This window comes from Oncorhynchus clarkii, unplaced genomic scaffold (genome assembly GCF_045791955.1).
Source record: "Oncorhynchus clarkii lewisi isolate Uvic-CL-2024 unplaced genomic scaffold, UVic_Ocla_1.0 unplaced_contig_390_pilon_pilon, whole genome shotgun sequence".
NCBI lineage: Eukaryota > Metazoa > Chordata > Actinopteri > Salmoniformes > Salmonidae > Oncorhynchus > Oncorhynchus clarkii.
The window spans coordinates 193,357-209,028 of NW_027257987.1; the positions used below are offsets into that span (position 1 = coordinate 193,357).

The window sequence follows — 15,672 nt, forward strand, 5'->3', positions numbered from 1 at the left end:
CTTAACTTGCTGATATTTGCCATGCAGATAGATGAAATCGCATAGATTGCTATGTTCTTGTTATTCTTGTTCTTGCTTATTATGCAGTGGATTATTAAAATCCCTGAATGCCCATGGATGTGTAGCTAGCTATCTAGCCGATCTGTGTATGGACCCAAATGTTTGGTATACATATTAGTTCAGAACCTAGCTATGAACCTCAGCTATCATAGCTAGTTGTATCAACTTCAAAACAGCCTGAATGACATTAATGAAGCCTATGGATTGAGAAGAATATATGATCATGTTGTACCAAGGATGCAAGTCGTATATACATGTAGTTATTACTATGCATGAGATCCCCACATTGTAGCCTGTACATTTAATATATTCACTGATCATGTACTCTACCTTGGCAAATTAATGTGCAGTTTAGGTATGAATGTCTTTGAGGTGATCAAATTCCTGTCTTTGAGTGAGTTTTAGGATTCTATTGAAAGAAAACATTTTTTTTTAAAATAATAATACGATTGTATATTATTATTTAGAAATACGTATTTTTTCTTGTTTTTAATTGTTGACAGCCAGTAGACACCATGTTTATATTGTAGAAGCATTGTAGTTGATTATGTGAAATGGACGTTTTCTGTTGGGGGTGAGCAACCATGTCCAACAAAAATATAGGATATATTTGTTGTCTAAAGGGGGAAGGTGTTACAGGCTTTGGTCTTTCCATTTATGTTTTGAGGTTGGACTTTAGCACGTATAGCTCGTTAGCACGTAGGGTGCACTGATTGGTACCACCTCATTAGTCAGTATGTGTTTCACCTGAGCTGGTCCAGGTTCTATTTAAGAGTGTCTGGCCCAGTGTTCCAGTTGTCTTGATAGATGTGGAGAGTCAACACCTTTAGTTGCTCCACCTTTTTGGTTAAAGATGTTTTCATTTCAGGTTGAAGCTTCTTTCTGAAGAGAGCTTTTTTTTGAAGAAGAAAAATGAATACAAACAAGCAAACCTGGTCGGTTCCGGGGATTGGTATAGCAAATACCGTAAGATTTTCATGGACTGAAAAGGAGATGGAACCTTGGGGCAGGGAAACTTTTGGAAGGACCATATTGATGGGATGCCTCAGGATAGAGGTGAAGGAAGTACTCTGCCTTCAAGGCAACCCAAATGAAAAGGGTTTTGATGTGACGTTTCACAAGCAAGAGAAACATGATGATGTATTGAAGATGGCAAAGGAAGCGGAAAGAAAAGGACAACTGTGCCATTATGCGGTGACCAGCCTGGCAAAGAACAACTTCAGGGTGGTCACCGTAAACATGTACAATCCGCACGTGAAGGATGAAGAAGTGAGGGCCTTTCTGGGGAGATACATGGACAATGTCTCCTCAGCGAGGTACCTCAGGGACTCCCTGGGTTTCTGGAACGGGAGGAGAGGGTTCCAGGCGTTACTCAGGGAGTCCCCGAAGAGTGTGGATGGCTACCTCCATCCTCCGGCGATGTTCTCCCTGGGGGCTGACTGGGGAACACTCTACTATGCACGTCAGCCCCCGTTCTGCAGGCGTTGTATGGCCTACGGCCATATCCTGGCCTCGTGCAGCGCCAAGAAATGTCGTTTTTGTGGGTCGGAAGAGCACGAGGCCAAGGAGTGTGACGAGCCCAAGGCTTGCCACGGGTGTGGCTCGAAAGTACACCTGTGGCGTGATTGCCCGGCTCGTCACAGGTCATACGCGTCTGCAGCTGGGGGGGGGGAGCGGGGGATGGGGGGAGGAAAGAAAGGACGCGTGCGGATTGCATGGATGGCACAGGGGAAAAGACGGCGCAGGAAGAAGATGGGAAGAAGGATGAGGTGGGAAGAAAGAGGCGAGGAGAAGAAAATAATGGAACAGAAGGAGAGAAGAAAAAGGGGACGGAAGAAGGTGGAGGAGCTGAGAAGAGGGAGAAGGGGACAGTCGTACGAGAAGGAGTGGAAGAGGGAACGGGGACAGTGACGGAGAAGGAGGGAGGAGGGGAGGTGGGAGGGGAGGGGGTGGTAGGGGGGGAAGGAGTGGGGGGACAGCCTGCCAGGCTTCCTCGAGGTCGAAATGAGGGATTTGGTGGAGGGGTTAGTGGGGATGGGACGTTGTGTCTCCCCGCTACCTCCTTCACCAAAGAAGAAAGGGATAAAGAGGGGGAGCTTGGCAGGAAGTGAGAGGGAGGGGGAGGGGGGGGTTAAGAGAGTGGCGGGGGGGGGAGGGGAGGGTAATTTGTCCTCCCGGTTTGCCTCAGCCCCTTGCATTTTAGTGGATGACTCCAGTGAGGGGTCGGTGGGTTGTTTGCTAGAGGGATCCCAACTCCTGTTTGGGGAGATGGGGTCCCCTATATGCAGCCCCGAGGCAAACAGGGAGGGGGGGATGGTGGGTGGGGAGGGAGGACCCAACACACTGCCTGGATCATGGGTTGGGATGGAGGACGGGGGGGCGTCAGGAGAGGAGAGGACGTCCCCGCCGGTGGAGATGGACCAGGGGAGCATCGGGTGAGTCTCCTGGTTTTTCTTTGGGTTTTGGGTTTTTTATTTGTTGTAAATATTTAAATGAATAGTTCTGTTTCTTTTTTTAGTCTAAATGTTAGGGGGTTAAGGGATAATGTTAAAAGGAGGGCGGTTTTTTTGTTATTAAGAGGGTGTGGGGTTTGATTTCTGTTTTTTACAGGAGGCTCACCTGAGGGATGGCGGGGATGTGTGTAGATTTAAGAGGGAGTGGGATAAGGGGGAATCTTTTTGGGGCATAGGAGGGGTGCACTCAACAGGAGTAGGGATTTTGTGTGGGCATAGAGAGGTTAAAATAGAGAACACTTTTGTAATAATGCAGGGTAGAGTTTTGGGGATAGATGTTAAGTTTAGAGAAGCTAGATATAGGTTAATTGGGGTGTATGGGCCACAGGTGGCGGCAGACAGGAGGGAGATGGTGGACTGTCTGGCGCCCCTGTGTGTTACAAACAGGCACTTGGTGATAGGAGGAGACTTTAATATAGATTTAGGGTTAGGCGGTGATAGCAGTGCAGGTGCCATCTCTGGGCTAATGGCTTGCCATGGTCTGGTTGATGGTGGCCTGCACACTACTCCGGCAATGGTCGGTCCTACATGGCGCAACTCCAGGGGGGTTGCGCGGAGGCTCGACTACATTTTTGTATCCAGGTCTTTGGGTCAGTTGTCTGGGCGGCTGTTGCCTGTTTTCTTCACGGATCACGACGGGGTGTTCCTGCAGGTGGGGTCTGCCTCTTCGGTAGGGGGTACTGGAAGTTAGATTGGGATATACTGGAGGAGCAGGCTTTCGTTGATGCATTTTTTTGTTTCTTTCGGAGGCTTGACGGCCTCCGGTCCATGTGCGAGGGGGTGTTAGAGTGGTGGGATTTAGTCAAGGGGAGGATAAGGGCTTTTATAATAGGATATTGTAGAAGGAAAAAAAGGGAGGAAAGGAGGGAGGTGGATCGTATCCAAAGGTTAATTGAACTCGAGTACGAGGCAGGCAACCTCGGCGGGTCGATTGACTGGGAGAGATTCGCAGCCCTAAAGGCGCAGCTCAGGGAGCTGCAGGAGCAGAAGGCTCGAGCTTTCCTGGAGCGTGCGCATAGTGGCTTTCTAGAACATAATGAGACTTGTTCCGCTATGTTCTTTAAGTCGGTTAGGGCCAGACAGAGTAGGAAGGTAATGAAGGGAGTTAGGGAAGAAAATGGTAGTATAGTAAGTAAACCAGAGGAAATTGTCAGAGTGACAACTGATCATTTCCAAGGTTTATTTAAGGAAAGGGAAATAGATGTAGAGCAGGGAAACGTGTTTTTAGAACACTTGTCCCGGCGGTTGCCAGAGGACATTAGAGACGTGATGGAGGCCCAGATCTCACTAGAAGAGGTTGAGAGCGCTCTTAGGAGGATGGGAAAAGGGAAGGTGCCTGGGATGGATGGGCTGCCGGCTGAGTTTTACCTCAAGTTTTGGGGTATACTTGGACCAGTGGTTCTCGAAGTCTTGAAGGCCATCCTTGAGACGGGGGTCCCGGGGGGATCAATGGCTGTTGGTGTGCTGTCACTTCTTTATAAGAAGGGGGAAGCAACTGACCTTGGCAACTGGCGGCCATTGACCATGCTGTGCGTAGATTACAAGATTCTTGCAAAGGTTTTAGCAGACCGGTTGCGCACAGCCCTTCCCTACGTTGTCCACGAGGATCAGACGTGCGGGGTAGAGGGCCGCTCTATAAGATGGAACCTACAGTTGATCAGGGATTCCATCGCTTGGGTTGAAGATAGAGGGCTGCCTTTAATGGTAGCAGCGCTAGATCAGGCGAAAGCTTTTGATCGCGTGAATAGATCTTTTCTATTCAGGGTGTTAGGTAGATTAGGATTTGGGGAGAAGTTTATAGGATGGATCCGTACTTTATATGTCGGAGCGGGGTGTCGAGTTAGTGTAAATAGTCACTTAGGTGACGTTTTTGACCTCTCGTCTGGGGTCAGGCAGGGATGCCCACTCTCGGCTCTCCTCTTCGTTCTGTACATGGAGCCTCTGGGGGCTGCCATTAGGGCAGACACAGGGGTGGAAGGCTTGTTGATCCCTGGAAGCGGTGGGCTGCGTGTTAAGATGACGCAGTACGCCGACGACACTTCCTTGCTGTTGTGAAAGGACTCGTGCCTGACAAGGTCCCTTGGACACCCGATAACCCACAACTACACACTCATGTATCAATCTGATTGTTGGATTGTGTTGTAGAGTAAGCAGGTTCAGGTGTATAACTGTGGCTCCTTCCACCTTCAAAGAATAGGCAAGAGGGCCAACCATGGAGAATAGTAAGACACTTCATTATTTCTATAACTACGCTGTATTGTTTGTCCTTGTGGGTCCGTTCATGTTTTTCAGCATAAAGTACTCTGCAGCCACTTAGTGTGGTGTGGACACCAGGTGAGGCCTCACACAGATTCCTGTTGAACATATGGGAGAATGATGTACATATATGGAGGAACATAATACTGTAACACAAGAGAGAGATGTGTGGACAAATACAGGAGCCGGGGCTCTGGGAATGTGTGTGTTCCGCGGACCACTCCGGCTTGCTTTACGTTGTATAAAAAGGGTCTTATCAATATAATCTGACGGAAAGCAGATATGGGCGTTATTGGGCTGAACAAGCAGGATGCACGAATTGGGATGTAACTTAATTTGCATGTGGGATGGACTCATGTTATATGTGTATAAATCAGAGTGAGTGCTCTGAAAAAGGGTGTGTGTTCCGCGGACCACTCCGGCTTGCAATACGTTGTATTAAAAGTCTATTATTGAATTCACCAGTTCTTGTAAGCGTTATATTTGAACCGATTTTCCACGACAAACACAGGGTCAGTTTTAACTACATTATTTTCTCAATAAGTCTCTCTCCTTCACTTATTCCCTCTCTCCTCTTCTCCTTAAACCCTATAGGTTATATCAGCTGTTTAGGTGTACCCCTCCTGCATCTGAACTGGCTACATAGAGGACACAGCATGATCAGAGGTGAGAGGTCACTTGGTCGGGTCAACAGGAATTATTATTAAAGAGATGCTTTGCATTGAAATACAGATAGAGATGCAGTAGTCCCAGAGTTAATGATCCCAAGTCAGTTTATATTATACAGGAAGTATTATTAAAGAGATGCTTTACATTGAAATACAGATAGATGCAGTCGTCCCAGAGTTAATGATCCCAGGTCAGTTTATATTATACAGGAAGTATTATTAAAGATATGCTTTACATTGAAATACAGATAGAGATGCAGTAGTCCCAGAGTTAATGATCCCAAGTCAGTTTATATTATACAGGAAGTATTATTAAAGAGATGCTTTACATTGAAATACAGATGCAGTCGTCCCAGAGTTAATGATCCAAGGTCAGTTTTGCATTTCACCTCCTGATTGATGATTAACAATGTTAGATTAAAAACTAAATACACAAGGCTTAAACATGCTCACTCTCTCCATCTGTCTCTGGTCTGCAGGTATGTTTTGATGTGAGAGGATGCCAACCCCCAGTCCCATCATCGCCACCTCACCTGCTTTTAAGATAACAGTGTCTCTAGTCGGCCCAATGGTTATGTAATTGTGATGAACTGAGAGAACATTTATGTAGCACTGTGATTCATTAATCATGTGCTGCCTTCCCTGCTCCTACCTCTTTCCCTTTCTGTCTTTAACACCTCTCTCTCCACCTCCTCTTTCTTCCTCTGTTTTTATAATTCACAACAGATGTGCATTGATGGACAGATTGAACTTGTATTTATAACACTTGGATAATGAGCTTTTCAATAAAGCGTTTCACATACTCTACTGGTTGAAATGAAGTGTAATGTGATGAAATACTCCACCTATCCTGTGTTTATCAGATCAATGCAGATGAAGGGCATTAGATGTTGAGATGAACTGGTGTTAAGAGTATTTACATGATGCATAGGAAGTGTAGTGTAGTGTTTTAAAAAATTATATTTCTGTATATATGAATTAACTAGTTAAATCCTGTTTCTAGTCTATTAGTTACAATGTGTAACCATTGATGTCCCAGGACCAAGATTGGTAAACACTGTTGAAGTGTATAATGTAATACATACATGCAGACACGGCGTCATTCAAAGACAGGGATTTGATCACCTCAAAGACATTCATAACTAAACTGCACATTAATTTGCCAAGGTAGAGTACATGATCAGTGAATATATTAAATGTACAGGCTACAATGTGGGGATCTCATGCATGGTAATAACTACATGTATATTTGACATGAATCCTTGACAAAACATGATATTATATTCTACTCAATCCATAGGCTTCATTAATGTCATTCAGGCTGTTTTGAAGTTGATACAACTGGCTATGATAGCTGAGGTTCATAGCTAGGTTCTGAACTAATATGTATACCAAACATTTGGGTCCATACACAGATCGGCTAGATAGCTAGCTACACATCCATGGGCATACAGGGATTTTAATCATCCACTGCACAGTCATCCACTGCACAATAGCATACGTTATTTCATCTATCTGCATGGCAAATACAAATTTATACATTCAATTTGCAGTAAATTCTTCAGCCAACTAGATTCTATACATCCACTTTTTCACAAAACGACCGCCTGGTTTGTGGGTTGTTTAAGGTGTCCCTAAAACAACCAGAATGACAATTTCATACTCATGTCACAACACCTATAAAACTAGCCCAGCTAGCGGGCTAAATCACGATTTACGTAAATGAACTATGATTTAAAACAAGCATAATCGTTTGTCTCTCCATTAACTAACATTCCTGTCAACTGTACATGTTTTTTGCATGATTCACTATGACGTTATAATCCCTTACACTTGCTTCCATCCTAGTATTTCTGTCCGCCACCTTTGATCCATTTCAGGTCTGTGTAGAGGTACCCCTCTCTCCTAGTATTTCTCTCCGCCATCTTTGATCCATTTCAGGTCTGTGTAGAGGTACCCCTATCTCCTAGTATTTCTGTCCGCCATCTTTGATCCATTTCAGGTCTGTGTAGGGGTACCCCTCTCTCCTAGTATTTCTGTCCGCCATCTTTGATCCATTTCAGGTCTGTGTAGAGGTACCCCTCTCTCCTAGTATTTCTGTCCGCCATCTTTGCTGAAGAAAGTCCAACAGTCACTTGTGCAGCAGCAGCCTCCACCGGTCCTAGTGGCGAACCGATAGGACGTTTAAGATGCGATGGAACGGTTGACGAAAAAAAATAAATCACAGAAAAAAATATATTGACTGATATTGATTTATTTAGGGGGGGTAATTCATATTTTAGCACTAGCGTCGTCTCTGATTCCAACCCTTTAACTTTTTGTCTGAAAATTAAATAAACATTTTACTCAACTGCGTTACCCACTCCAGTCAGCAGATGGCGGTCTGGGAATTTATGGTTATGCTGTTGGTGTGACGTATAATCTAGTGGACGGAACGCTTCTTTCATCAGCAGCAACAGCTCGTCAGACACCTCGGTAGCTTGCTAGACAAATTAGCCGAACCAATATAGCTCTTTAGACGCTTTCGTGTATATTAGCCACTGTGTATTAAACCCATTTCTGTCGTCTACTTAGTTATCCGATTTCATTTCATATTTACGGTGTTGTTATTAGTCAGCAAGCGGGCTGGTTAAGTTAGCATTAGCATAGCTAACATCCCCGACCATGCGGTCACCAGGCTACTCTCCTTCTAATGAAGAGAAGGATATCACAGTAAAACAAGAAGTAGAGAGTGGGGCCTTTACTGTGAAAGAAGAGGAGGACGCGTTCAGAGTGAAAGACGAGGAAGATATCACAGTAAAACAAGAAGTAGAGAGTGGGGCCTTTAGTGTGAAAGAAGAGGAGGACGCGTTCAGAGTGAAAGAGGAGGATGGTGTTACAGTGAAAGGAGAGCATGTAGTTTATGGCGTGAAAGAGGAGGGGGAGGAGATGACTGTTACATCGAAAAAGGAGGAAGAGGAGGAACGTGGATATCTGGTTCCGGTTTCCCAAACGCATCTTAAGGCGTCCAATGGTTCTAACGATGAACTCAACCGTAAGATGGTTTTGAGAAACCGTTCCCTGATTAACACTGGTAAGTACTGTCTTAACAACAGAGGCACAAACTCTGCAGTTGAACTGATGTTTGGTGTTACGGTGGAAATCTGCAATTGCTACATCCATATTGTGACTTTTAAATTATTTATTTACAGCCATTGATTCTTAAAGAATATAACACATGCCTCATGAGCGGAGTTCAACTGTTGTACCCCATCAGAACCCCAAATAATATTTTTTTTACTATAATGTTTAGAAACAATGTAAATCAACATTGTATAGCAGTTAAGAACAAATTCTTATTTTCATTAACGGACTAGGAACAGTGGGTTAATTGCCTGTTCAGGGGCAGAACGACAGATTTGTACCATGTCAGCTCGGGGATGTGAACTTGCAACCGGTTACTAGTCCAACGCTCTAACCACTAGGCTACCCTGCTGCCTCAACATGATTAAAACTATAATGTTGATATCATGGATGGTCAGTCCTTGCATCCATAGGTCTGTCTGTAGTTACATTTATCCAAACCCATAATTTTATTACCAAAATAGTGGTGGAATGACAGATTTGTTATTGTTTGAACTGCAGATTGCTGGGTTGTGTGGGGTTTTTAAACAGCAACAAAATGGCTGCCCAGAGACTTGGTTAACAGCTGAGGGATGGGGGAAGGAGAAGTGTAACCACTCTCAAATTCATAGAGAACGATATTGTAGAAACCTTAACCCAACACCTAGCGACCTCGTCAAGAAGTTCAGACATCTTGGCGTAACAGTTATAAGGTGTTGATTTGACAGTCGCTGGACCCAGGTTTGAGTTCAGCTCAGGGCCTCTCCCTGAATTCACTACACTATGAATACAAGGACTGGCCATCCATGAGGTCATCATGATAATTTAACCAGTTTTCTAGGCTATATAGTATATTCTAGAATTCATCCATGATGTCCTAATGATAGTTTAACCTGGTTTCTAGGCTATATAGTATATTCTAGAATTCATCCATGATGTCCTAATGATAGTTTAACCAGGTTTCTAGGCTATATAGTATATTCTCTCATTTTGTCTGTCACAGTTGAAGTGTACCTATGATGAAAATTACAGGCCTCTCATCTTTTTAAGTGGGAGAACTTGCGCAATTGGTGGCTGACTAAATACTTTTTTTGACCCACAGTATGTCATGCAACAACAACCAAAGTGCTTCTTCGTTCATTACAGGTATATTTGTTGTTCGGTGAAGTTGTGGGCCAATATGGATAACAGTGTACAAACCCTCATTGTCAGGTTGATGGAAAAGCCAAAAATCATTTTACTGGTTGAAGTGTTTTTTGATTTGCGATGATGACACAAACATTATATTAAGCAGGACATTCAATCGATCCTTACAATTAACATCCAAAGTAGTGTGAAATGCTCTCATAAGCAACCTGGAAATGGAGGTTCCTTCCCTGAGTTTTCCCCCATTCACATTCAGAATACATTGTGAAAAACAAATCTTTGCTCACCATTTTTGCTCCTGGCAGATATACTACGTCCATAACTAGTGGTTTCCTCATTACCAGATATACTACATCCATAACTAGTGGTTTCCTCATTAGCAGATATACTACATCCATAACTAGTGGTTTCCTCATTACCAGATATACTACATCCATAACTAGTGGTTTCCTCATTACCAGATATACTACATCCATAACTAGTGGTTTCCTCATTACCAGATATACTACATCCATAACTAGTGGTTTCCTCATTACCAGATATACTACATCCATAACTAGTGGTTTCCTCATTACCAGATATACCACATCCATAACTAGTGGTTTCCTCATTACCAGATATACTACATCCATAACTAGTGGTTTCCTCATTACCAGATATACTACATCCATAACTAGTGGTTTCCTCATTACCAGATATACTACATCCATAACTAGTGGTTTCCTCATTACCAGATATACTACATCCATAACTAGTGGTTTCCTCATTACCAGATATACTACATCCATAACTAGTGGTTTCCTCATTACCATTGTCGTGGCAGAATCAGAATTCTTTAGGTAACATTTATAAATAAGATGTTTTATTAATTTTCATAAGCATGCTTATGTGGATAAAGTTACTTGGGCCCAGAGAGGCGGAGAGGTCGGGTTAGTCTTATCTGTGAATGTGTCTGTAAACTATTCCTAAACCATGTGAGGGGATGGTGTGATTAATGGGGAACCAGTTAGGTGGCTCCACAATGTCTGTGCGCCAGTCACGTCTCTCTGTAAGCTTGTCCAGGAAGGGGTGTATTTGATATACGCCATTGGATGAGGTAATGTTTTGGGTTCTAAGTGGTACCAAGAACGAGATAAGAGCTTTGGTTTAGGAGACCAAACTGAACGATAATTTATAGCTAATGCTTTAAATTATGGGATACTCCTTTTTCTGGTAAAGGGTTATTTGTATAATGTCCCTAAGATCTGTTATTCATCATGTGAGTTTTGATGGGTGTGTCTTGGCTATAAATGATACCAAGGACTGTTTTGTAAGCACTCTCAGAGAATTCATTCATGACACTGAATTGATCTGAGAGTCAGAGGGCTATGGTGAAGCTCATATATTATTAAAAGATGGACTTTATGATAACTCTGACTTGTGTGTGGTTTGCTCCCTCATGATGTGGTAATACAGGAAATTTCCACGACACCAGATATACTACATCCATAACTAGCGGTTTCCTCATTAGCAGGGAGGTGTTTCTCTCGTGCCGCAATTTTAGCAACACAGGAAAGGGCCTGTATTGTAGACCAAAAGTCTTCTACCACACTACTTAGAGTTTCAACAACATGAATAACTTATTTCTAGTCTACAATCTTAATGTTACTACTAATGTGAAAATTTTAGACAAAATATGACTTGTTGCTCATTTTAAGACAATTGTCAAATAATTTTAACATTCATTACAGACATCAATTGTTGTACAACATCTTGGCTATGCTGTTGGCATCACCTTTTACAGTGGATTTCCGCTGTTGTGGGCCTTTAATCAACTGTCTGACTTTGTTGTTCACACAGGAGAGAGACGGGACTATCGTGGATCCTCTGGGGAGCCTCAACAACCTCATGATACTGAAGAGGCAGAGAAGAGTCTCTCCAGATCAGAACACCTCAAGAAACACCAGCAGAGACCCACAGGGAAGAGAACTCACTGCTGCTCTGACTGTGGGAAGAGATTCACCTCATCAGGCATTAAAATTCATCAGAGAACACACACAGGAGAGAGACCTTATAACTGTGTTCATTGTGGGAAGAGTTTTACTCAGTCAACCAGCCTGATATCACACCAGAGAATACACACAGGAGATAAACCTTATAGCTGTGGTCAATGTGTGAAAAGTTTTACATCATCTGGCTCTCTGACTCAACACCAGAGAACACACACAGGAGAGAGACCTTATAACTGTGTTCAATGTGGGAAGAGTTTTACTCAGTCAACCAGCCTGATATCACACCAGAGAATACACACAGGAGATAAACCTTATAGCTGTGGTCAATGTGGGAAGAGATGTACTTCATCTGGCCATCTGACTCTACACCAGAGAATACACACAGGAGAGAAACCTTACAGCTGTGGTCAATGTGGGAAGAGTTTTGGTCGATCTGGCCAGCTGACAATACACCAGAGAACACACACAGGAGAAAATCCTTACCACTGTGCACAATGTGGGAAGAGATGTACTTCATCTGGCAATCTGACTCTACACCAGAGAATACACACAGGAGAGAAACCTTATAGCTGTGGTCAATGTGGGAAGAGTTTTGGTCAATCTTGCTCTCTGACTCTTCACCAGAGAATACACACAGGAGAGAAACCTTATAGCTGTGGTCAATGTGGGAAGAGTTTTGGTCAATCTGGCCATCTGACATCACACCAGAGAACACACACAGGAGAGAAACCTTATAGCTGTGATCAATGTTACAAGAGATACTCAGATAAAAGATCTCTGATCAAACATCAGAAAATACATACATGAAGGAGTTTTTTTGTGATATCAGTGAATTTATGTCACAATGTAGAATGTTTTAACATTGTAGTATGAGTATTTTAAGGAATTTCACAATGTAGAACCCTAAACGTTTGCCCCATTCAATTGATTTCAGAGTGATATGGATATTAGCCTTCAAATTGTAGCTAGCTGTTTTCTACAAATTGTCCTCTAACCAGGGATGTACACACTACTCCCAGATTCCGTGTGGTTTTTGAGCTGTTAGTTTTAACAGGATGTGCAACCTCATCTCCCTCCTTTCGCACAATTGATTTCAACATGATATCGATGAGTGATGACAAATAAGTGTTGCTTTCCCTTGTTTAGCGACCCCTAAATTTAAATGCATCACTCCAAAATGTAGCTGACTGTCTTCTGCAGGTTGCCTCTAACCAGTGAGGTAAAAGATATCTCCCATTTCCTGGTGTTTTGTTTAGTTGTGTTCGTTTCAACATCATGTACATCCTGATTTCCCCCCTAATCGATATCAGTGATTTATACATATGACTTTATGTTCTATATTATACATATATATTAACAAAGGGGTGTACATTTGGGTTTGAGATTTCATATTTACAATTCATGTAACATTTAGTAATCATAATTATTTATGCAATACACTGACAATTTTCGGGTATAATTATATAGAGGTTGCTGCCCTTCTTTTAGAATAGCAGGGTTCATTCGCTTTTAGAATATCAGGGTTTAGTACATTTGGGTGCCAACCTAAATGTACTAGAGCATGACTTTGGGGACTGGGCCCCGAAGGAGTGGGGGGACAGCCTGCCAGGCTTCCTCGAGGTCGAAATGAGGGATTTGGTGGAGGGGTTAGTGGGGATGGGACGTTGTGTCTCCCCGCTACCTCCTTCACCAAAGAAGAAAGGGATAAAGAGGGGGAGCTTGGCAGGAAGTGAGAGGGAGGGGGGTGTGGAGGGGGAGGGGGGGGGGTTAAGAGAGTGGCGGGGGGGGGAGGGGAGGGTAATTTGTCCTCCCGGTTTGCCTCAGCCCCTTGCATTTTAGTGGATGACTCCAGTGAGGGGTCGGTGGGTTGTTTGCTAGAGGGATCCCAACTCCTGTTTGGGGAGATGGGGTCCCCTATATGCAGCCCCGAGGCAAACAGGGAGGGGGGGATGGTGGGTGGGGAGGGGGGACCCAACACACTGCCTGGATCATGGGTTGGGATGGAGGACGGGGGGGCGTCAGGAGAGGAGAGGACGTCCCCGCCGGTGGAGATGGACCAGGGGAGCATCGGGTGAGTCTCCTGGTTTTTCTTTGGGTTTTGGGGTTTTTATTTGTTGTAAATAATTAAATGAATAGTTCTGTTTCTTTTTTTAGTCTAAATGTTAGGGGGTTAAGGGATAATGTTAAAAGGAGGGCGGTTTTTTGTTATTTAGAGGGTGTGGGGTTTGATTTCTGTTTTTTACAGGAGGCTCACCTGAGGGATGGTGGGGATGTGTGTAGATTTAAGAGGGAGTGGGATAAGGGGGAATCTTTTTGGGGCATAGGAGGGGTGCACTCAACAGGAGTAGGGATTTTGTGTGGGCATAGAGAGGTTAAAATAGAGAACACTTTTGTAATAATGCAGGGTAGAGTTTTGGGGATAGATGTTAAGTTTAGAGAAGCTAGATATAGGTTAATTGGGGTGTATGGGCCACAGGTGGCGGCAGACAGGAGGGAGATGGTGGACTGTCTGGCGCCCCTGTGTGTTACAAACAGGCACTTGGTGATAGGAGGAGACTTTAATATAGATTTAGGGTTAGGCGGTGATAGCAGTGCAGGTGCCATCTCTGGGCTAATGGCTTGCCATGGTCTGGTTGATGGTGGCCTGCACACTACTCCGGCAATGGTCGGTCCTACATGGCGCAACTCCAGGGGGGTTGCGCGGAGGCTCGACTACATTTTTGTATCCAGGTCTTTGGGTCAGTTGTCTGGGCGGCTGTTGCCTGTTTTCTTCACGGATCACGACGGGGTGTTCCTGCAGGTGGGGTCGCCAGTCTGCCTCTTCGGCAGGGGGTACTGGAAGTTAGATCGGGATATACTGGAGGAGCAGGCTTTCGTTGATGCATTTTTTTGTTTCTTTTGGAGGCTTGACGGCCTCCGGTCCATGTGCGAGGGGGTGTTAGAGTGGTGGGATTTAGTCAAGGGGAGGATAAGGGCTTTTATAATAGGATATTGTAGAAGGAAAAAAAGGGAGGAAAGGAGGGAGGTGGAACGTATCCAAAGGTTAATTGAACTTGAGTACGAGGCAGGCAACCTCGGCGGGTCGATTGACTGGGAGAGATTCGCAGCCCTAAAGGCGCAGCTCAGGGAGCTGCAGGAGCAGAAGGCTCGAGCTTTCCTGGAGTGTGCGCATAGTGGCTTTCTAGAACATAATGAGACTTGTTCCGCTATGTTCTTTAAGTCGGTTAGGGCCAGACAGAGTAGGAAGGTAATGCAGGGAGTTAGGGAAGAAAATGGTAGTATAGTAATTTAACCAGAGGAAATGGTCAGGGTGACAACTGATCATTTCCAAGGTTTATTTAAGGAAAGGGAAATAGATGTAGAGCAGGGAAACGTGTTTTTAGAACACTTGTCCCGGCGGTTGCCAGAGGACATTAGACACGTGATGGAGGCCCAGATCTCACTAGAAGAGGTTGAGAGCGCTCTTAGGAGGATGGGAAAAGGGAAGGTGCCTGGGATGGATGGGCTGCCGGCTGAGTTTTACCTCAAGTTTTGGGGTATACTTGGACCAGTGGTTCTCGAAGTCTTGAAGGCCATCCTTGAGACGGGGGTCCCGGGGGGATCAATGGCTGTTGGTGTGCTGTCACTTCTTTATAAGAAGGGGGAAGCAACTGACCTTGGCAACTGGCGGCCATTGACCATGCTGTGCGTAGATTACAAGATTCTTGCAAAGGTTTTAGCAGACCGGTTGCGCACAGCCCTTCCCTACGTCGTCCACGAGGATCAGACGTGCGGGGTAGAGGGCCGCTCTATAAGATGGAACCTACAGTTGATCAGGGATTCCATCGCTTGGGTTGAAGATAGAGGGCTGCCTTTAATGGTAGCAGCGCTAGATCAGGCGAAAGCTTTTGATCGCGTGAATAGATCTTTTCTATTCAGGGTGTTAGGTAGATTAGG

General features: G+C 44.4%; 1 protein-coding gene across 1 annotated transcript; it reads left to right on the plus strand.

Moving 5' to 3' along the window:
• Positions 1–8,161: 8,161 nt before the first annotated feature.
• On the plus strand, positions 8,162–13,024 carry LOC139394404 (zinc finger protein 180-like). Its single transcript, XM_071142460.1, has 2 exons — positions 8,162–8,531; positions 11,462–13,024. The coding sequence occupies exons 1-2, from the start codon at positions 8,162–8,164 to the stop codon at positions 12,541–12,543; spliced, it is 1,452 nt and encodes a 483-aa protein (XP_070998561.1). The 3' UTR covers positions 12,544–13,024.
• The last annotated feature ends 2,648 nt before the right edge of the window (positions 13,025–15,672 follow it).